Source organism: Rana temporaria, chromosome 2, assembly GCF_905171775.1.
Source record: "Rana temporaria chromosome 2, aRanTem1.1, whole genome shotgun sequence".
Lineage (NCBI taxonomy): Eukaryota > Metazoa > Chordata > Amphibia > Anura > Ranidae > Rana > Rana temporaria.
Genome location: NC_053490.1, coordinates 143,751,161 through 143,774,687, shown reverse-complemented (window position 1 = coordinate 143,774,687; position 23,527 = coordinate 143,751,161). Strand labels below are relative to the sequence as shown.

The 23,527-nt window shown below is 46.1% G+C and overlaps 1 protein-coding gene across 1 annotated transcript in view; it reads right to left on the bottom strand.

Annotated features, from left to right (window-relative positions):
* The window catches only part of CPB2 (carboxypeptidase B2), an 85,646-nt gene that overhangs the window by 19,227 nt on the left and 42,892 nt on the right, over nucleotides 1-23,527 (bottom strand). The window contains exons 9-10 of the mRNA XM_040341261.1: nucleotides 20,493-20,583; nucleotides 19,011-19,213 (exon numbers count right to left, since the gene is read on the bottom strand). Coding sequence (XP_040197195.1) covers nucleotides 19,011-19,213; nucleotides 20,493-20,583 — 294 coding nt within the window. The remainder of the gene's footprint in view (nucleotides 1-19,010; nucleotides 19,214-20,492; nucleotides 20,584-23,527) is intronic.

Below are 23,527 nucleotides of genomic sequence, written 5' to 3'. Positions count from 1 at the left end.
GGCCTAAGACTCGTGGCCACTCATTAAAATTTGATGAAAAGGGGTTTAAAGCGGGGGTTCACCCTAAAAACTATTTTCTAACATTACATCCAGGATACTAACAACATTTACAGTATGCTGGTCTTTTTTTTTTTTTATCGCCGTACATACCGTTATATTGAGATTTTCTCCCCGGCTTCCGGGTTCTGATTCCCGCGGACCCGTGACCCGGTCCGAAGCTCCGTGACCAGGACCGCGGGACCCGCGGACCCGATCGCCGATGGGGTCCCACGATCGGTCCCCGGAGCTGAAGAACGGGGAGAGCCGCGTGTAAACACGGCTTCCCCATTCTTCACTGTGGCGGCTGCATCGATCGTGTCATCCCCTTTATAAGGGGACACAATCGATGACGTCACTCCTACAGCCACACCCCCCTACAGTTGTAAACACACACTAGGTGAAACTTAACTCCTTCAGTGCCCCCTGTGGTTAACTCCCAAACTGCAACTGTAATTTCCACAGTAAACAATGTATTTTAAATGCATTTTTTGCTGTGAAAATGACAATGATCCCAAAAATGTGTTAAAATTGTCCGAAGTGTCCGCCATAATGTCGCAGTCACAAAAAAAAACACTGATCGCCGCCATTAGTAGTAAAAATTTATTTTTTTATAAAAATGCAATAAAACTATCCCCTATTTTGTAAACGCTATACATTTTGCGCAAACCAACCGATAAACGCTTATTGCAATTTTTTTTACCAAAAATATGTAGAAGAATACGTATCGGCCTAAACTGAGGAAATTTTTTTTTTTATATATATTTTTGGGAGATATTTATTATAGCAATAAGTAAAAAATATTGAATTTTTTTCAAAATTGTCGCTCTATTTTTGTTTATAGCGCAAAAAATAGAAACCGCAGAGGTGATCAAATACCACCAAAAGAAAGCTCTATTTGTGGGAAAAAAAGGACGCCAATTTTGTTTGGGAGCCACGTCGCACGATTGCGCAATTGTCAGTTAAAGCGACGCAGTGCCGAATCGCAAAAAGGGGCAAGGTCCTTTAGCTGCATTTTGGTCCGGGTCTTAAGTGGTTAAATGAGCCTTCTATGACTAGCAAAAAAAATATATATATAAATTGCAGCCTCACTATGCCATCACATGCAGCCTCTGTGCCATCAATTGTCGCCACTGTGCCCATCACATGCAGCCACTGTGCCCATCACATCCAGCCACTGTGCCCATCACATCCAGCCACTGTGCCCATCACACGCAGCCACTGTGCCCATCATGCGCAGCCACTGTGACCATCAAACGCAGCCACTGTGCCCATCAAACGCAGCCACTGTGCCCATCACATGAAAAATCATATTTTATTTTTCCAATTAGGAAGGGTTCGGTGAATGCTCATATGAAACTGGTGGGGTTCAGTACCTCCAACAAGGTTAAGAACCACTGGTCTAATATCTCCAATACTCATTATACAATAAATAAATGAATCAATGTGCTCACTTGTGTACATGTTCACGAAAATGTATCAAAACACCAGTGATCCTTGAGCAGTTCTCCCCCTCAGCCTAAATGCTTACCAAAAGCACAAACTTTATCACATATCTCAAAGTTAGTTCTTCCAATTTCCAGTTAGGAATTCACCTTTCCGCAGTATCTCTCCAAGAAAGAAAAATATATAATAGTGTAGTATAGTACAACGTCTCTCAACCAGTGTGCCGCGGCACACTGGTGTGCCGTGAAGAGTCCCCAGGTGTGCCGCGGCAAAATGACCCCCAATATAGGCAGCTATGGCAGCCCTCTGATGTTTTAACTACTGCTGGCCACTTGGTTAATATTTGTTATTACAGCGGTGCTGGTCCGCTGTGTAAAGCTCACTTCCTGCTGCCACAGGCACTCGGGAAGCTGTGCGGGCCTTCCGACCGCGTCTTGTCAACTGATTACGTCATCGGTTGCTATGGGACGGTCGAGCGCACGCACCGCTATCTAACGTGTGAGCCGCGGGTGTCAGAGTAGATACTGGCTGGCGCACGTTTCCCTGAGGGGAGGAGAACAACAACACGAGTAGAGGTGAAAGAACAGTGAGGAAACAAAACAGTGAGGAGACACAGGTACAGTACTTGTACCTGTCATTTTCAATGTATGAGGCCTTGTACACACGACCGGTTTCCTCGGCAGAATCCACCAAGAAACTTGGTGGGAGATTTTTTTTGCAGAGGAAACCAGTCGTGTGTACATTTTTCAGCGAGGAAACTGTCGAGGAACTCGACGAGCCAAAAAGAGAGCATGTTCTCTTTTTCCTCGACGGGAATGGAGAAAATTGGCTCGTCGAGTTCCTCAACAAGCCTAACAAGAACTCGACGAGGAAAACTATGTGTTTCGCCTGCCGAGTTCCTCGGTCGTGTGTACAAGGCCTGATAGTTTTATTGCAGGCATGGTGTTTCTAAAAATAAAAAAAACTACATAACACTTGTTGGCACTTTCATTGCCTCACTTTTCATTGCAGGCATGGTGATTTTTTTTTTAAATGTGATATAATATACATGGGCTGTGGGTTATTATTGATAATGATAACTGTATACTTCAATACTGCAGTTTGGCTGCAGCGCAGGGTACCTGCGGTTTTCATGTGGTTTCTCATTGACTTCTATTATGTCCCTCATTTTTGGTGTGCTTTCAGAAAATGTACCAAAAATGTACTACATAATAGAAGTTTATAAGAAACCACATGAAAACCGCAGGTACCCTGCGCCACACCTGCACTGCGGCCAAACTACAGTATTGAAGTATACAGTTATCATTATCAATAATAACCCACATAGCCCATGTATATTATATAAAAAATAAATAAAATCACCATGCCTGCAATGGAATGAGTCAATGTGAAAGTGCCCTAATTGTAACAAGTGTTATGTAGGTTTTTATTTTTTTCCCCACAAGACCACAAGTCGTTACAGATTTGGAATGGTTTGCCGGGGTTATGGCTGAAGATATATAATTTTTTTTTTTTTTTTTTCTTCACAAACATTAAGTGGATTTATAATTGGTGAACTTTCAGGAGCGCAGAGTTTTCCTTTTTGGTGTATTTGTGTATTTGTGGTACTTCAGGGTATCCGGATCTCTGCAGCACGGACTGTTCTCAGCCCATACGAGGGTTTTAAGTATTTCATGGGATATTAGTTATTTCCCATTGAGCGCCAGTGATTTTTTTGTACTAATTATAGAGGAGTCCAGCTTGATGGCTGGGCCCTCTCACACCTCCACCCCATCAGGGGAAGCCCCTCTGTTTCTCCCACCAGCAGGGGAACCACCTCAAGGGGATCCCCATACACCCGCTCAATCACCTCTTCTGCCCCAAGAAAGGCGACCAGGAAGACGAGGGGTGTACCCGGTAATGTCCAGGACCAAATAGCCCTGGACCAGAGCCAGCAGACCAGGCATATGGGGGTTATAGCTGGGCACCTTCAGCAGATGGCACAGAAGGCTGGACAGATACACGACACAATGCTGGATGGCAGTTTGCCATGGTCACCTGTGTGGTGGACCTGCAGGCCACCACTGTGACCCTGGTAGAGAAGGTGGATAGCCTTATTGAGGCCATAAATGCCAATACGGCTGCCATCCAAGAGGAGGGGAGACAGCGGCAACGCCACCAGCGGAACAACATCACCCGCCAGCTGAGGATGCAGGCCCAGACAAACCAGTTCCTCAGCCGCATTGCCGTGGCCTTGGAGGGCAGGCAGCCCTCACCTGCCAGGGGTGGCCCACCCGGGGATGAGCCACCTCCAGATGTCCCACCCCCCCCCACCCCAGGCTCCCCCCAGGCAACTGAAGAGCCAGAAAGCTGCCACCATGCACAGCCCCCGTCAGCACAAATAAGTGCCCTTTTTTTTATTAAGTTTATTTATTTACTCAGGTGATGAGTTATTTTTTATTTATATTTACTCAGGTGATGAGTTATTTTTTATTTATATTTACTCAGGTGATGAGTTATTTTTTTTATAAAGCACACAGTGAGGAGTGCTGCTACAGTATGACAGGTGTGTGAATGGGGGGGGGGGGGGGTGACACTCCTGACAATAAGGGGTGTCACCCTCAGTCGTTGGGGAGAATGTATCCCCACGACACGTGTAAATGGTGAATGAATGTACAGCAACATAATTGGAGCCTTGGCGTGGCGTTGCTGCTCCCAAGTCCTGAATGGTGGACTTGTGCTAATCCAATTTGATGTGTATATGGGGTGTGAGCTAGGGAGCACGCCTGCCCCTGGCATGTTGGCACACAGATGTGTTCTCCTGCAAGTGTGGGTGCTCAGCTTGCTCAGCTCGTCTGTAATGCTGCTGCTGTAGCTGCTCTCCAGCTGACCTGGGCCCGTCTGGTGCAAAGATATTCCAGCTTTTTGATGGAATAACTTTAGGCCTGACGTACGAGTTAGGCGCACTGGGCTTAGCCTACGCCGAGCGCACTTACATACGTGAATCGGCTTATCTCCCTCATTTGTATATTTGAATAGGAAATCAATGTGATCGCAAGTTGCGTCGGTCGGAGGAAGCCTATTTTCAGGCGTATATTGGTCTGTGGGTACGGAACAAAAATGCGCCGGCACATATTTACACTTACGCCGTGTATCTGTAAATAGGCCGGCCTAACTCTTTCTGAATCCACCCAAAGGTGTTTAAAGCGTTGCTTATGGAGATTTTTAAGTATCAAAGTTTGTCATCATTCCATGAGTGTGCGCAATATTAAAGCATGACATGTTAGGTATCTATTTACCCACCATAACATCATCTTTCACATTATACCCCAAAATTGGGGTATATATTGTGTTTTTTGTTTTAATTCAATGAAGTGAATTTTTTGCAAAACTAAATGTGTTTGCAAAACCACTGTGCAAATAGCATGTGGCATACATTTTTTTTCCATTTTTGGTTTAGTTTGCCTCGAGATTCTGACAGATTTTAAAGGGTGCCTTGGTTGAAAAAAGGGTTGAAAAACACTGGTATAGTACATTAAAAGTAAACATAAATGAAATATCCCTTAAAATGTGCTCACATTAACTTATGCTCATATTTATGCCAAATCAGTGATCCACTTACAACAGCTACAGTGCACCCCCCATGTGCCACACACCTTACCCCAGCAACCCCTAAACACAGTATTGGGTGATCTCGTTTTGAACTCCATTTATCATAGACTGGCTCCTTCTGGCATTAAAACATTCAACTCTACAAAAATAATAGCATGCAGAACATGTAAAGAAAAAAGGAGAAGCCAATAATGCAAAAATCCATGGTGATAGTCTGGCATATAGGTGCTCCTCAGGTTGTTGGGTGCATATAACTGGGGAATCCCTAGTGTGTGTGGCTCCCCTAAATAGAATAAGCGGTCATCTGGATACTGAGGACAAGTTTTCTATTATTTTGATTGGACTTGGATATAAGCAATGTTTTGTGGCAGATGGGTATCTATACCAATTGTTGATATAATTACTTGTTTCCTGATATGGCATAAGGCTTATTCTACCCTCACCAGTTGAAGTCATTTCTTATTGGGACATATTTTATTCCGTCAACCTTCATAATTCATGTCCAGCTGACTGTGCAAACTCACCTAACACCAGGGGTCAAGTCCTGGGGAAAAAAGTGTGGGAACTCCCCCATCCACTCCCCCACCAAAATAAAAAAAAATTATACTCTCATATGCATAATTACTAAACCGCATGTTTTTTCTAAAGCAAGTTCTTTCTAAATCTCGCAATAACTCATGGCAGACCTCCGCAATGTCTCCTGGGAACAATGACAAAAGCTCCCAGGAGACATTGCGGCATCGAGGAAGTGATGGAATACCCTCACACTACCTGATGAATCCATATACAGGAAGCGGCCAGTAACATAAAGGATGACTAAGGTTCGCTTGCCCCTGACAGTGACTCGAGCTGGGCATCGCCGCTTAGTGAAGGATTGGCTCGGGCGGCTCGGCTGCTCTCGGCTGCTCTAGTCCTGCAAAGGGAACTGAGTTTCTGCTGTGAAAAAAGTGCAGGAACTCCGTTCCCACGCGTTCCCGCAGGACTTGAGCCCTGCCTAACACCCACCATTTTTCACTGTCTACTTGCTATATCTCCCAAGCGCTGTGACGATTTTCTTTGCTACCAAGGCATAAAAGGTCCTGAAGAAGCTTATTAATGTGAAACGTGCCGACCTCTTGGAGGATTCAGCAAAGCTATGGTTGTCATTATGAATATATATGGCCTTATATTTGTAAGGGGTTTGTTCCCACAAGGTTTTAACACATTAGTTCAATATTTGTAATAAAGATTTAGGGCCAGATTCACGTAGAATCGCGGCGGCGTAACGTATCGTAGATACGTTACACCGCCGCAAGTTTTCATTTTTCATTTCATCGCAAGTGCCTGATTCACAAAGCACTTGCGATAAAAACTACGCCGGCGGGCCAATTCAAATGGGTGTGTGACATTTAAATTAGGCGCGCTCCCGCGCCGGACCTACTGCGCATGCTCCGTTTCGCAATTCCCGTCGTGCTTTGCGCGCCGTGACGTCATTTTTTCGAATGGCGACGCGCCTAGCGTACTTCCGTATTCCCGGACGTGTTACGCAAACGACGTTAAATTTTAAATTTCGACGCGGGAACGACGGCCATACTTTAGACAGCAATACGATTGCTGACTAAAGTTAGGGCACCCAAAACGACGACGGGAAACTAGACTAGCGGCGACGTAGCGAACGCGAAAATCCGTTGTGGATCGCCGTAACTCCTAATTTGCATACCCGACGCTGGTTTACGATGCCAACTCCCCCCAGCGGCGGCTGCGGTACTGCATCCTAAGATCCGACAGTGTAAAACAATTACACCTGTCGGATCTTATGGATATCTATGCGTAACTGATTCTATGAATCAGTCGCATAGATAGAAACAGAGATACGACGGCGTATCAGGAGATACGCCGTCGTATCCCCTTTGTGAATCTGGCCCTTATATTTTAAGTAATTTTTGTGTAAGTCCCTTACTCGTACCATTTAAGTCCGATATAAAAGTTTTTATTTTTTTAAAATAATATATATTATGTATGTGGTGTATTTATAATAGCCACATCTTTTTTGTTCTAATATAACCTTTAGAATCACTTTAATCAGACGAGTCCCAGGACCATTTTCACTTTTCAGCTATTGGCCTACTTGTTCAGCAATTCAGCAATAACATTTTCATTACTTTAGATACATAAATTAGGTCTATATACTTTTTTTATGGGGGGAGACAAGAAAAGAAAAGATCCACCTTTTGGTAATGTTGTCTCAAAAGTTTCATTGAACTTTTTAAAAAATGTTAAAAGCACTAAAGATAAAAAATACACTTTGACCGATGAAATTTTAACGAACAATCATTACTATAGATAGAAGGTACTACTGTATCATCACTGAAATAGCTGCTATTAGAAGATCTGATACACAGATCAGGACTTCAAACAGAATGTCAAACTGATAGCATGTCCTGCTAGCTTGCATGCATGAACACAGGCTCACTGAGAAAGAGCTCTTGGATAGAGCTGGTCGATTTTTTTCCTTAAAAAAATCTGCATTTTTTTTTTTTTAAATTCGATTTATGATTCAAATCGATTTTTTTTGTTGTTGGACACCGCGCAGGTCCTGAGGAGCTGTGGGCAGGAGTTTTTAGGCTTCGGCCTAGTCCGCGACTTTTCCCAGGATCGCGGCAGATTGACTTCTCCCCTGCACACCCTGGAGAGGCCACCAAGGCAGGAGGGACACAGGAGGGTCAGTTGGGAGGGTCCGCACTCAGTAGCAGGAGGACTCTAGCGCCGGTCCTGAGGAGCTGCGTGCAGGATTTTTTAGGTGAGGCCGTGACTTTGGCCTAGTCCGCGATGGCCGGCCTTGCGGCCCTTTCCCAGGATCACGGCTGACTGACTTCTCCCCTGCACACCCCAGAGAGGCTATCAAGACAGGAGGGACACAGGAGGGTAGTTTGTGAGGGTCTGCACCCGGTATTAGGAGGATTCTTTGTGTCGGTCCTGGGGGGAAAAAAATGATTTTTTGAAAATATGAAGCGATTTGACCTACCAACTCGATTTTTAAATCAAATCGATTTTTTCCCAGTCCTACTCTTGGATGTACCTAGAGAAGCATCAGTTTGCCCCAGGCAGCAAAAAGGCCAGGCTAGGAAGAACCCTTGTGGCAAGCTTTAGAAATCTCACAGATGATCTAACTCTTAAGCCCCTTTCACATGGCAGAATCCGTTTTTGCTCAGCAAAGGATCTGTCTGCTGATACCCTGTTGAGCTGAGTGGAGTAGGCGGATGACAGGCCTGTGCCTGCTCCACTTAGGCAGGCAAAGGGGCAGCCTGCTCTGCTTTATGGGCAGCTGGATGTAAACAGATCGGCTGTCAGTTTACACTCAGCTGCCCTCTGACCTGATCTGGCCAGCCGGAGGGGAAGAGATCCCCTTCAGTTTTTTTTTTGCCGGATTAGATTGACCCAGAGGTAGCCAGGTGTAAACCGACACAAGTCTAGTTACATTCAACGCTTCATAGAGGAGAAAGGAGGGTCCGATTAAGTTGTTTTTCAGCCAGATCAGATCAAACCCTCCATTCTCTTTGGAGTGCCAGATGTAAATGGACTTTTACACCCGCTCGGCTACCTCCGGGTCCAATCCAATTTGGCAAAAGAGAACAGAAGGGGATCTGTTCCCTTGTGTAAAAGGGGCCTCTCTCACTCTTTCCAAAACTGAGTTACATTGATTATACTGGTACACATTTACAATTACAATTGTGCTCATAAGTTCACATATGATTTCTTGGCCATTTTTCAGAGAATATGAATGATAACACATAAACATTTCTTTCACTCATGGTTGATGTTTGGCTGAAGCCATTTATTATCAATCAACAGTGTTTACTCTTTTTAAATCATAATGACAAGAGAAACTACCCAAATTACACCGATCAAAAGTTCCTGGGATTCCCGGAGGGCTCGGAGGGGAAGAACCCGGAGGAGTTTTTGCTATCCTGGCTGAAGCAAACTTTCGGTGACGACAGGTTTTCCAACCTGTTTGCTATAGAGAGGGCACACAGAGTCCCCATGAGAGCTCCGCCGCCAGGAAGATTCCCCAGACCCATGATAGCCCGCTTCCTATACTTTAGGGATAAGGAGACCATCCTGCGTAATGCCCGCAATATGCCTGATCTGCTCTACAACAACAACCGCATCTCCATATTTCCGGATTTTTCGGCGGCCACACAGAAGCAGAGGGCGGCTTTCCAAAGTGTGAAGCAGCGCCTGAGGGAACGGAGCCTGCCGTACAGCATGCTATACCCGGCCAAGCTTCGGGTGGTGCACAAGGGCCAAACACAGTTCTTCATGTCGCCTAAGGAAGCAAACCGATGGCTGGAATCGCTGGGACATGGGTAAGACTTTTGAGTGGCCCTGTGATAATCCTGTCCCTTGATGAGCCTGGGAGATATCCCCAGGGATATGTGACTGTTATCTTTCTCCCCCCTTCCTTTTTTTTTTAATCCGTTGCACAAGAGCGGCTGCTCTCTCGGCCCCAATATAGATAAAGTGTTCCAACCCCCTTGATGGACAATGCGGCTTTGAGACCTACTGCTGAGGGTCCTTCATCTATAGCGGTCATGTTCCTGCTCTACGTGAACTCACATACTTAACCCTAAGTTTTCCTGCCCGGCTGGTGCAGGGAGAATACCCCCCTCTTAGGGAGACATTTTCTGGTTAATGTTTTGGGGTGAAGCCTGTGGGATGTTAGGGGCTGCAGGCAGGGTGGGGGGAACGGGAGTTAGGATCCGTGACTCTGGGACAGTTTTTGTGTTTCTTTTTTTGGTTCTTTTTTTTCAATCTTTTTCATGGTTCAAGTTTTTTCACCTACCTGTCAATTCTTTGCAGTATAGAGACCCTGGTCCTCAATTGTATATGTTTACCCAGCAATGTACTTATGTATATGAGAATATATGCCCTATACTTGCCTATAATGTTGGGTGCCTGAGTGCGCCGGTGCAGATGGTGCTCCGCCAAGGGGTCCCTCCGCTCTCACCTCATCCTGCTGTGGGAGTCCCTGGGGATCCCCCCTGTTTCTGTAAATACCATGATGCAGGCCCTTAATCTATTGTCCTGGAATGTGCGGGGGCTGAATTCTAAGATTAAACGGGCCTTGGTGTTCAAATATATTATGAAACGTAAGCCACAGGTGATATTTCTCCAGGAGACGTACCTGGTGGGTTCCAGGACACTGGCGCTCCATAGGGCCTTTGTCGGCAGGGCATTCCACTCCACATATTCTAATTATGCCAGGGGGGTCTCGGTTCTTATTTGTAAATCCCTGTTATTCACGACCAAATCCGTGAAACTGGACCCCTTGGGTAGGTATGTGGCCCTGGTGCTGTGTATTAATAACCAGATGTACACCCTGGTGGCGGTCTATATGCCGCCCCCGTTTACAGTAGGGGTGTGGGATGCTATGATGGCAGAGGTGGTTCAGATGGCAGAGGAACCACTTATCTTGGCCGGGGATATGAACGCTGTGTTGTCCCCAGATAAGGACAGGTTTGGGATGGCGGCTGTGAGGGGGTCACCTTTGGAGGCATGTGTGAAACACTATGATTTGGTGGAGGCCTGGCGTTGGAGGCATCCTGATACTAAAGCATACTCGTGTTATTCTTCCACCTTTAACACCCTCTCTAGGTCTAGGTTTTGTATCCACTGCACTTCTTCCGAGGGTGATGGGAGTTCAATATCTGCCAAGGGCCGTCTCCGATCACTCCCCTTTGCTTATTACTATTGATATGGAAAGACCCCGTGGCTATGCACTATGGAGACTGAGCCCCCTATGGCTCAAGAAGGAGTGTTTTGAGCAGTCCGTTGCCAGGTCCATTAACACTTTCTGGTTGGAAAACAGAGGGGAGGTGCCAGTGGGAGTCACATGGGAGGCGTTTAAGGCTTCGCTTAGGGGTATAGTCAAGGCTGAAGTTAAACATTTCCAATCCGACAGGGAATGGAAGGTCAGGGAGGCGGAGCAAGTAGCCACTGAGGCGGAGGTTGACTATATAAAAAATCCCAACCCTGATACCCATAGCAAATGGAGAGAAAATATGCGCTTGCTGGATTTGGTCCTGGTAGAAAAAACGCAGAAAAAATTGCTTTACCAAGCTCAACGTGTATTTGAATTTGGGGACAAAAACAGTAAGTTGCTGGCCTACTTGGCCCATTCACACCAATCGCCAACCTCTATCCCACGAATATATGATGCACAGATGCAGCTATGCACGTCACAGATGGACATAGCTGAGGCCTTTGTGGCCTTTTACTCTGATCTATACACCTCGAGAGTTAACTACGACATGGAGGTAGTCAGGGAGTATCTGGCTCCAATACCCCTCCTGGAACTTTCGGGAGGGGTGGCGGAAGACTTGGATGGTCCTCTCACAGTGGAGGAGGTGGTCTCGGCCATGAGGTCCTTAAACCCGAACAAGACCCCGGGTATGGACGGGTTTCCTGCAGAATGGTACACCACATATGCAGAAAGCCTTGCTCCCCAACTGCTCAAAATGTATATGGATGCGTACCAGGGGGGGGGGGTTTGATTAGTTGATTGATTGGTTATAGTGTTGATCCCTAAGCCGCACAAGGATCTTGAATCGTATCGACCAATATCCCTAATTAATGCTGACGCCAAAATGTTAGCCAAACTACTGGCTAAGCGACTGAATAAGGTGATTGAGTCGGTTATACATCATGATCAGACGGGATTCATACCTGAACGCTCGACGGCTATCAATCTGCGCCGACTCTTTACTATCCTACAAACTGGGGGTCCCACGCCGGATACTCGGGTGGTGATGTCCCTCGATACGCATAAAGCGTTTGACTCCATTGAATGGCCATATCTGGTGGCGGTCCTTGGGCGGCTGGGGTTCGGTCCTAGATTCGTAAAGTGGGTTCAGATACTGTATGCCGAGCCAAGGGCCAGGATCAGGGTTAACAATACAGTCACAGATTCATTCAGCATAGCGAGGGGCACTCGACAGGGGTGCCCATTGTCACCACTCCTATTTGCCCTGGCTATAGAGCCGCTGGCAGCTCTGCTGAGAGAACATGTGGGTGTGAGGGGGTGTGCGGTCAATGAGCTGGAAGAAAAGACATCCCTATATGCGGATGACATGCTTGTATATCTGTCCGACACGGAGGATTCGTTGCCCAGGCCCCTAGACGTTATCTCAGAGTTTGGCCGGTTCTCAGGATTTAAGGTGAATTTAAATAAATCCATTCTATTCCCTTTTGATCCTGCCTATGTCCCGGGGTTGCCCCCGGGGGCCCCACTGAAGATAGTCTCTAAATTTCGTTATTTGGGAGTGGAGATCCAACTGCCGATCCATACTTACGTAACTAACAATTTGACCCCCATGAAGGTGAGTGTCAGGAATGCTGGTAGATCAGACTGTGTGACTGCACAGAGGAACCAAACAAGGTGAGTAGTGGAATAAAAGGTGTTTATTTACAAATGTGTGAACCACCAGTGCACAATAAAACGACAAAACAGTATGTACAAATAAAGGGGAATACCGTATTCATAAACGAGCCAAGCCAAGGTCATACACATGGGAGGTCAGTAGATGGGTAAGGATGGGGACAGGAATCAGGACACAGGGAGGACAAGTCCAGGCAGGGATCAAGGATCAGGTCCAGGGATCAGGTCCAGAAATCAGGGTCAAATACAAGCTCAGGTCCAGGAGGTATGACGATACCAGGGCGAGGAGTGATTACACACGCCGGGTATTTATAGAGGCGTGCTGATTGCATTCAGGTCACACCTGAACGCAGGAAGGGCTGTGTGCTCCACACTGCTAAGAACGCCCCGCTGGTGGACGCCAGTACTGCAGCCCAAGGATAACATAGCAGTAACACCAGCAGGGGGAACCTTCCCTGACAGTACCCCCCCCCAAAGGAGCGGCCTCCGGACGCTCCAATTAGATGTTGCTGGGGAAAGTCCGTGGTGTCAAGCTGGGCAGCAGATAAAGTCACATCAGGTTGGGCCGGATGAAAGTCCATGACTTTTAACAGGGCAAAGTGCAGCTCAAGCTGGGCAGCGGGTACAGAAATCTTAAGTTGGGCAAAAAGTACATCAAGCTGGGATGCAGATAGGGGCAAATCAAGCTGGGCAGCAGACTCCGGGTCGTCGAGCTGGGCAGCAGGCTCCGGGTCGTCGAGCTGGGCAGCAGGCTCCGGGTCGTCGAGCTGGGCAGCAGGCTCCGGGTCGTCGAGCTGGGCAGCAGGCTCCGGGTCGTCGAGCTGGGCAGAAGGCTCCGGGTCGTCGAGCTGGGCAGCAGGCTCCGGATCGTCGAGCTGGGCAGAAGGCTCCGGATCGTCGAGCTGGGCAGAAGGCTCCGGATCGTCGAGCTGGGCAGCAGGCTCCGGGTCGTCGAGCTGGGCAGCAGGCTCCGGGTCGTCGAGCTGGGCAGCAGGCTCCGGGTCGTCGAGCTGGGCAGCAGGCTCCGGGTCGTCGAGCTGGGCAGCAGGCTCCGGGTCGTCGAGCTGGGCAGCAGGCTCCGGGTCGTCGAGCTGGGCAGCAAACTCCGGGTCGTCGAGCTGGGCAGCAAACTTCGGGTCGTCGAGCTGGGCAGCAAACTCCGGGTCGTCGAGCTGGGCAGCAGGCTCCGGGTCGTCGAGCTGGGCAGAAAACTCTGGGTCGTCGAGCTGGGCAGCGGGCAGGGACACAACAGGCAGGGCAGATGGCACTGAAACAGGCAGGGCAGATGGCGCTAAAACAGGCAGGGCAGATGGCACTGAAACAGGCAGGGCAGATGGCACTGAAACAGGCAGGGCAGATGGCACTGAAACAGCAACTTCAGGCTGGCAAACTGGCACAGCAACTTCAGGCTGGCAAACTGGCACAGCAACTTCAGGCTGGCAAACTGGCACAGCAACTTCAGGCTGGCAAACTGGCACAGCAACTTCAGGCTGGCAAACTGGCACAGCAACTTCAGGCTGGCAAACTGGCACAGCAACTTCAGGCTGGCAAACTGGCACAGCAACTTCAGGCTGGCAAACTGGCACAGCAACTTCAGGCTGGCAAACTGGCACAGCAACTTCAGGCTGGCAAACTGGCACAGCAACTTCAGGCTGGCAAACTGGCACAGCAACTTCAGGCTGGCAAACTGGCACAGCAACTTTAGGCTGGCAAACTGGCACAGCAACTTTAGGCTGGCAAACTGGCACAGCAACTTTAGGCTGGCAAACTGGCACAGCAACTTTAGGCTGGCAAACTGGCACAGCAACTTCAGGCTGGCAAACTGGCACAGCAACTTCAGGCTCGCAAACTGGCACAGCAACTTCAGGCTGGCAAACTGGCACAGCAACTTCAGGCTGGCAAACTGGCACAGCAACTTCAGGCTGGCAAACTGGCACAGGAACTTCAGGTTGGCAAACTGGCACAGGAACTTCAGGCTGGCATACAGGATCAGGCTGGCAAACTGGCCGCATAGCAGGTAGAGGTTTGGCAGAATCAGGTTCAGCTGGCATGCAAGCAGACTGGAGCAGGTTGGTTGGTGTGGAGACAGGTTGGGTTACTGGCAGGATCATCTTGGTTGGGAAAAACTTTCGTTTTTTCTTGGGCTTAGCCACAGAAGCTCTGTAGGTAAGGGGTGCAGCGGACTGGAAAGGAGGATTGGGATATGGCAGAGTAGAGGGAACAGTAGCTGGAGGAAGTTTTTGTGGGTTAGTAGGCGGCTGAGAAGAGACAGGTGGGTTGTATGCAGGATAGGTACAGGGAGCAGAGACTGGATATTGGTATCTGGTGGGAAGCAGTGTATACTGAGCTTCAACTGGGGTTGCCATTGGTGATGGACAGATGGATCTTTGGGAAGGTGAGTGGTTAATGGCAGGGCTGGAAACAGGTGGATTAAAGGCAGGAATCAGGAGATCTGACCATGCCTGCAGCACAGGCTGAACAAAAGCAGATTCACACACACCTTGTCTAATCAGAGACTGCACTGAACTAATGCACTCAGACAACTTTTGCTGGGGACAGGAGGAATAATGTTCATCAAAAGAAACTGGATCATCCTCTAATAACCACACCAGGGATTCAACTTGGTCATGACTGAAGGGGGGAGAGAAATCGTCACTGCCATCAGGAATAAATGACAGAGCTGGCTTTACACACAACCGAATTAATGCCTGAACATCATCATGAGACATATAACCCTGATCCACCATGGAATGGGCTGATCGGATGGCTTCCATCAGCTGGTCACTTGTCCATCCCTCAAAAACCTGGCGACAATACTCCTCATCCTCCTCTGCCAGCAGAGAATAGTAAATGATTTCATTGAAATCCATCTTTAGAGCCACACACTACACCAGTATGATTCCTCAAAGCAATCACGTCTGATCAAGGGATGGCCCTGGTATACTGTCAGGAATGCTGGTAGATCAGACTGTGTGACTGCACAGAGGAACCAAACAAGGTGAGTAGTGGAATAAAAGGTGTTTATTTACAAATGTGTGAACCACCAGTGCACAATAAAACGACAAAACAGTATGTACAAATAAAGGGGAATACCGTATTCATAAACGAGCCAAGCCAAGGTCATACACATGGGAGGTCAGTAGATGGGTAAGGATGGGGACAGGAATCAGGACACAGGGAGGACAAGTCCAGGCAGGGATCAAGGATCAGGTCCAGGGATCAGGTCCAGAAATCAGGGTCAAATACAAGCTCAGGTCCAGGAGGTATGACGATACCAGGGCGAGGAGTGATTACACACGCCGGGTATTTATAGAGGCGTGCTGATTGCATTCAGGTCACACCTGAACGCAGGAAGGGCTGTGTGCTCCACACTGCTAAGAACGCCCCGCTGGTGGACGCCAGTACTGCAGCCCAAGGATAACATAGCAGTAACACCAGCAGGGGGAACCTTCCCTGACAGTGAGATTGAGGGAGAGCCTGCAGACCTGGGCTAAGCTGCCACTGGGTCTCTTGGGCCGAATTAGCGTGTTTAAAATGATTTACCTGCCCAGGTTCCTGTACCTGTTTTGGCATGCACCGATCTACACCCCCAAGAAGTGGTTCACGGGAATTAATAGGATGCTCTCTGCATTCCTCTGGGGCTCCAAGCCCGCTAGGGTGGCGCTGGACACACTGTACCTGCCTGTACGGGAGGGAGGATTGGCCCTACCTAATCTGTAATGTTACTACCTGGCTGCCCAACTCACGCATGTGCATTGGTGGGGGTTCCCTAACATGGACATCGCCTCTGTGGCGACCCAGGCGGCCCTGGTCCATTCGTATGAGGGACTCATTAATGTCCTATATAGGAAAGGCCCATATCCGGAGCAGGCTTGTTAAAACTGGCGTATAAAATCTTTCACACGTGTAATGTCAGGGTGGGGGGGACTGCTCTGGAGATGTCCCCCAATGCTCCTTTGTGGCATAATCCCCAACTTTGTGAGATATTTCAGGTACCAGATGGGTCGTGCTGGGCTGCGTATGGGGTTAAGTACGCTCATCAACTATTTAGAGATGGGGTCTTTAGGACCTTTGTGGATTTGAAATCGGAATATGGGGTCCCCAACACCTTTTTTTTTCGATACCTTCAGCTGCGTCATGCGGTAAATGCCCAATATGGCAGGGGGTGGTGGCGCTCTCCCCTTCTAAAGTGGAAAGGATACTAATTGTTGGGGAACATACACAGTTGATTTCAAAATATTACCTTATGCTGTTGACATCATCTTCTCCTAGAATGAGAAGGGTGCGGTCACAGTGGCAGGCAGATATACCGTCCCTCACGGACGATACATGGTCGGAGGCTCTGGACACGCTGGTACCATCGGTGATCTCAGCTAGAGACAAATTGACTCAATTCAACTTTCTTCATAGGATTTACTATACTCCCAAGCGTTTACACAAGATGGGTAGACGGGAATCATCAGACTGCCCTCGCTGTCACGTAGCGGAGGGTGATTTCTTTCATATGATATGGCTATGCCCCCGGGTGGAGAGCTTCTGGAGGGAAATATTAAAATTTCTGGAGGATACCATGGAGCTTCCGAACATTTACTCCCCGGCCAGATGTCTCTTAGGGGATCTGGAAGAGGAGGAAATATCTAACTCACAGAAGAATCTGCTTAGAGTACTGTTTTGCTACGCTAAGAAAGCGGTGGCCCTTAAATGGAAGAATCCGTCACCCCCGTCCCTGCAAGAATGGGTGGTCCTGGTAAACAGGGCCGTGCCGATGTATAAGTTGACCTACACTGCCAGAGGTTGTCCTAAAAAAATTGATACAGTATGGGCTAGATGGGTGGAAAGGGTATCAGGTGAAGAGGCAGGGGCATAAATTAGCAATTGAAAGGTGGAGGGAGAGATGGGTGGAGGCCTGTAACCAAGTTGGGCGCTGGAGGGTCTAAGTGGTTTGCACATTGGAGGCAGGGTGTGAGACAGGTGATAATTTTCCATTATGATTTATGTTTATGGTTCAAGTTTTTCTGTTGTATTTTCTAACATGCAGTGTGTCTCAAGATCCGGGCTGTAAACTGGATGTTTCTATGATCAGTAGTTGATGTACAAAAATGTGTATTGCGTTGTATCCTTGTATGATACTTTTCATATGTACAATAAAATTTACCCTTTAAAAAAAAAAGGTAACCATCCTCACCTGTGATATGTTTGCTTGTAATTAGTGTGTGTGTGTGTGAAAAAGGTCAGTGAGTTTCTGGACTCCTGACAGACCTTTGCATCTTTTATCCAGTGCTGCACTAACGTTTCTGGATTGAGTCATGGGAAAAGCAAAAGAATTGTCAAAGAATCTGCGGGAAAAGGTAGTTGAACTGGATAAAACAGGAACGGGATATAAAAAGATATCCAAGGAATTGAGAATGCCAATCAGTAGTGTTCAAACGCTAATCAAGAAGTGGAAAATGAGGGGTTCTGTCGAAACCAAACCACGGTCAGGTAGACCAACTAAAATTTCAGCCACAATTGCCAGGAAAATAGTTCGAGATGCAAAGAAAAACCTGCAAATAACTTCAGGTGAAATACAGGACTCTGAAAACATGTGGTGTGGCTGTTTCAAGATGCACAATAAGGAGGCACTTGAAGAAAGATGGGCTGCGTGGTCGAGTCGCCAGAAGAAAGCCATTACTAAGCAAATGCCACAAAGTATCCCGCTTACAATATGCCGAACAGCGCAGAGACAAGCCTCAAACCTTCTGGCACAAAGTCATTGGGAGTGATGAGATCAAAATGTAGCTTTTTGGCCACAACCATAAACGCTAAATTTTAAGAGGAGTCAACGGGGCCTATGATGAAAAGTACACCATTCCTACTGTGAAACACAGAGGTGGATTGCTGATTATTTGGGGATGTGTGAGCTACAAATGCGCAGGAAATTTGGTCAAAATTGATGGCAAGATTAATGCAGTATGTTACCAAAAAATACTGGAGGAACATTTGCATTCATCAGTCAGGAAGCTGCGCATGGGACGCACTTGGACATTCTAACATGACAATGATCCAAAACACAAGGCCAAGTCAACCTGTCAGTTCATGCAAGACAGCCAAAGAATTTACAGAAACTGGAAGCTTTTTGCTAGGAGGAATGGGCAGCTTTACCATCTGAGAAGATAAAGAGCCTCATCCACAAATACCACAAAAGACTTCAAGCTGTCATTGATGTTAGAGGGGCAAAACATGGTATTAATGTAAACTTTTGATCAGGGTCATTTGGGTAGTTTCTGTTGTCATAATGATTTAAAAAAGACTAAACACATTTGATTGATAATAAATGGCTTTCACCATGAGTGAAAAAAATGTTTTTGTGTTATCATTCATATTCTCTGAAAAATGGCCAAGAAATCATCAATTCTATGTATTGTAAACTTATGAGCACAACTGTATATGAAATATTTTGTTCTCTTTAAGCCACTAGACTGTCACCAATAAATATTCATCAACATCTAAAAAAAATTTTCAAAGTGGGTCTGTCTCTTACCAGTTCATCGTGATCCTTGGACTTCTCTTTTTTATAAGAATACGGAAACAGCACCATCTGAGAGTAAGAGTGAATTGTTATGTAACCTTTTATTATATCCAAATTTTGTTTGATAAAATCAACCACTGCAGCCACTTCAGGTTCAGATTCTGGAAACCGTCCACAGTATGTTTCATGACAAGGATTATCGGAGGCTCCTTCCTCTAGAGATAAGGAAATAGTTATTCTGTAGACACAGTTTCCTTTAATATTCTTAAGGCCCATTCCCACTGGTGCATTGTCGTAACCTGCACTTAAAATGCATGCTATCAAGCTTGTTCACACCACATGTGTTGATCTGCATTAATCAGCACAGTCTCAACGAATGTGTCGGCAGTTGCAGTCTGTTTTCTCTAATGCCGGGTATACACGAGAGGATTTATCCGCGGATACGGTCCTCCGGACCGTTTCCGCGGATAAATCCTCTGAGGATTTTGATCCGATGGAGTGTACATACCATCGGATCGAAATCCGCGCCGAATTCCCATCGCGATGACGTGTCGCGCCGTCGCCGCAATGATGACGCGGCGACATGCGCGACACTGTCATATAAGGAATTCCACGCATGCGTCGAATCATTACGAAGCATGCGAGGGATGGGTTCGGACGGATCGATCCGGTGAGTCTGTACAGACCACCGGATCGATCCGCTGGAGCCGGTTCCAGCGGATAGATTTCTTAGCATGCTAAGAAATTTTTATCCGCTGGAAATCGGTCGGCCCGAAAAAACTCAGCGGAAAAATATCCGCTGGGTTGTACACACCAGCGGATCTATCCGCTGGAACTGATCCGCAGATAAATTCCAGCGGATAGATCCTCTCGTGTGTACGGGGCCTAATGCAGGTGGCTCCCAAACCTTATCGGCATTGCAGAGAGAGAGGAAGTCAAGAGGAGCATGGTTCTTTTATGGTTTTTCTGGGTCATTGGGGCAGCTATCTTATAGGATGCTGGTGCCTCATGTTACTCTGGCAGCCATCTTAGGTCAGGCAGAGTCTATTTATGATCCTGCCCGAAAAATGGTCGTGTGTACGCGGCATTAGTGTTTTACGTCACCGCGTTTGGACACGGTCGGATTTTTGACCGATGGTGTGTAGGCAAGACTGATGAAAGTAAGCTTCATCGGATATCCAACTGAAAAATCCATCGGATTAGATTCCATCAGATATCCGATCGTGTGTACAGGGCTTTAGAATCAAATTGATAACAAAAAAGGGGCATATTTTAAATCATTGCTAATTCTAATTTACAAAAGGCCTAATGTGCACTCTGTGAATAGACTAGTAAATATCGACAATATGATTATTGTAGTTTTTTTGTAGTTAATTTGAGTATGGTGAATGGGATGTTTTCCATAATGTTAACCTTTGATTTAAGAAAAAAAAAATGAAAAAGCTTGACCTATTTCGTAAGTGAAATTATAAAGTTAAAGCATAAAAAGCATACCACACCACCCTGCATCAAAGTTCCTATTAAGATCTACTCCAGTGCATTTGCTATGTGGATGTATAGAGCGATTCTTTCTCCACATCCGATGCTGAAAAAATAAATAAAAATAAGCTGGTGTCATCTACATTTATTTAATGGTTTTAAACAGATTCTCACATAAACCAAAGCAGTTGCATATGATGAGTATTTGATGCTTTACAAATCTGGAAGAAAGCAATTATGGGTAGACATTTGGATGTTAGGAGCATGTGTTGGTTATTTGTGTAACTAGAATTTTTTTTAGCTGTTGCAACCAGTGAACCGCTTGTCTCTTTCCTAACCTTGTAAAAGAAAATGTTAGAAAATGTAGTCTTTGACAGCATGCTCTAATCAGGTTAACTCATCTAAAATAACCATACACTACAGTGGAAGGTAGAGTTTTCCTACACATTCTGAATGTTAAATGTGATAAATTTGGCTAAGTACTTATGGGGTCTGTAGGTACCACACAAGCTATCCACAAATACCTTAGAAATGTAATGATATAAGTTGTGGGTATATAGAAGGAACAAGTCCACATCACCATCATCCCTAAATGATTAGAAAGAACTAAAGAAGAGATTGGAATGGGATTGTATAGGTGCAAACCATTGAAAGACCATTTGTAAGTTAAGAATATTATATATTTTTATTACAATTCACATTAAAATCTATAAAATAATGGTATAATGTAATGAAAATATGATATACTGGATACAGGTTTGTAGAGTTGAGAAATTTAATATAATCCTGGCTTTGTCAGGAAGTATGTGCGAAGGATACTAATGAAATATACAAAAACAGTTTTTTCATAAAAGGTTTAACCATAAATAATAACAAACATGACATGACAATTACACAGAAAGCAAATGTAGGTTAGAAATTTCTCCATCCCACCAGGAAAGATGGAGTGGGTAGAAAAAGGGAGGGAGCCGAGGCTAGCACACATTCAGTTTGAGCTTTAAGCTTTATCTTATCTATATTGGATTTGCTTTTGTTGTAGAAATATCATTGGAGATTAGGGCCTCTGGTTCCTAACTAGGGATGAGCTTCGAGTTCGAGTCGAAATCATGTTTGACTCGAACATTGCCTGTTCGCCTGTTCGGCGAACAACGAACAATTTGGGGTGTTCTCGGCAAATTCGAAAAGCCGCGGAACACCCTGTTAAAGCCTATGGGAGAAATCGAAAGTGCAAATTTTAAAGGCTAATATGCAAGTTATTGTCCTAAAAAGTGTTTGGGGACCTGGGTCCTGCACCAGGGGACATATATCAATGCAAAAAAAGTAAAAAAAACACCATTTTTTTCGGGAGCAGTGAATTTAATAATGCTTAAAGTGAAACAATAAAAGTGAAATATTCCTTTAAATTTAGTGTAAAGTAAGCATGTGAAATAGCACATGTTTCCCGTACTTAGAACTGTCATTTCTGAAAGAAAAAAAAGTAATTTAAAACTGACTTGCGGCTATAATGAATTGTCGGCTCCCGGAAATTCAGAGAGAATTCATTCATAAAAAAAAAAGCGTGGGGTCCCCCCAAATTCAATTACCAGGCCCTTCAGGTCTGGTATGGATATTACCCTCCTGAACCATACCAGGCCACATGCCCTCAACATTGGGAGGATGCTTTGGGGGTCCGTGACCCCTCACAGCACCATGTCCCCATGTTGATGGGGACAAGGGCCTCATCCCCACAACCCTTGCCTGGTGGTTGTGGGGGTCTGCGGGCGGGGGGCTTATCAGAATCTGGAAGACCCCTTTAACAAAGGGGACCCCCAGATCCTGCCCCCCATGTGAATTGGTAATGGGGTACCCATTGTACTCTACCATTTCACAAAGAAAGTGTAAATAGTTGTAAAAAAACACACACACACACCGTGGAAAAAAGTCCTTTATTAAAAAAAAAGAAAATCCAGTGGTGGTAATCCACTCTCGGTCCCGACTCTCCGCTCCAACGTTGTCGGTATCCAGCGACGGGTGATCTCCTCTCCGGTCCAGTGATGAGAAGATAGTCCAGGACCAAGAATGGATTACCACCGCTGGATTTTTTTTTTTTTATAAAGGACTTATTTCTACGGTGTGTGTGTGGTTTTTTTACAACAATTTACACTTCCTTCGTGAAATGGTAGGGGTACAATGTACCCCATTACCAATTTACATAGGGGGGGCAGGATCTGGGGGTCCCCTTTGTTAAAGGGGTCTTCCAGATTTTGATAAGCCCCCCGCCCACAGACCCCCACAACCACTGGGCAAGGTTTGTGGGGATGAGGCCCTTGTCCCCATCAACATGGGGACATACTCCCCATGTTGAGGGCATGTGGCCTGGTATGGTTCAGGAGAGGGGGCGCCCCCCTCTTTTCTGCGGTTGGCCAGGTTACATGCTCGGATAAGGGGTCTGTTGTGGATTTTTGGAGGAACTCCACACCATTTAAAAAAAAAAAAAAAATATATATATATATATATATATATATATATATATATATATATATATATTGTTATATGATTAACAAAGTAGAAAAAAATATAATATTCCTAACTGACAAATGGTCTTTCAAAGATTTGCATGATCCCATTCCAATCTCTTATCCACAAATATCTCTGTATTCCAATGCATTACTACCAACATGTAATTGTGATTTGTGATGTGTTCTATTCTACAAGAACATATAACTTCAGGAATTGTGGCCTATAGCCCTATGAACCTAAGTGGTTGTAGACCTCAGACATGAAAAATAAATAAAGCATATCCTTCTATAGTGTGCACTTGCCTCAATCCAAAGCATCCAGTGTAATTTATTTTTGATCTTTCTTACCTCTGCTATATGCATGAGTCACTCCTAATATTCCATGCCAACCCATCATAATTCCAGAAGACTGGACTCGCCCCTCCCTTCCCCCTGCATATAGCAGGTGACTGACAGCCTCATCAGTATATGTTTTTCTATGATTCTGTGTAGAAGGGAAGGTGACCCTCCCTCCACTCAGTTCTCAGATTACACTGAGTTCTGTGGTCTGTG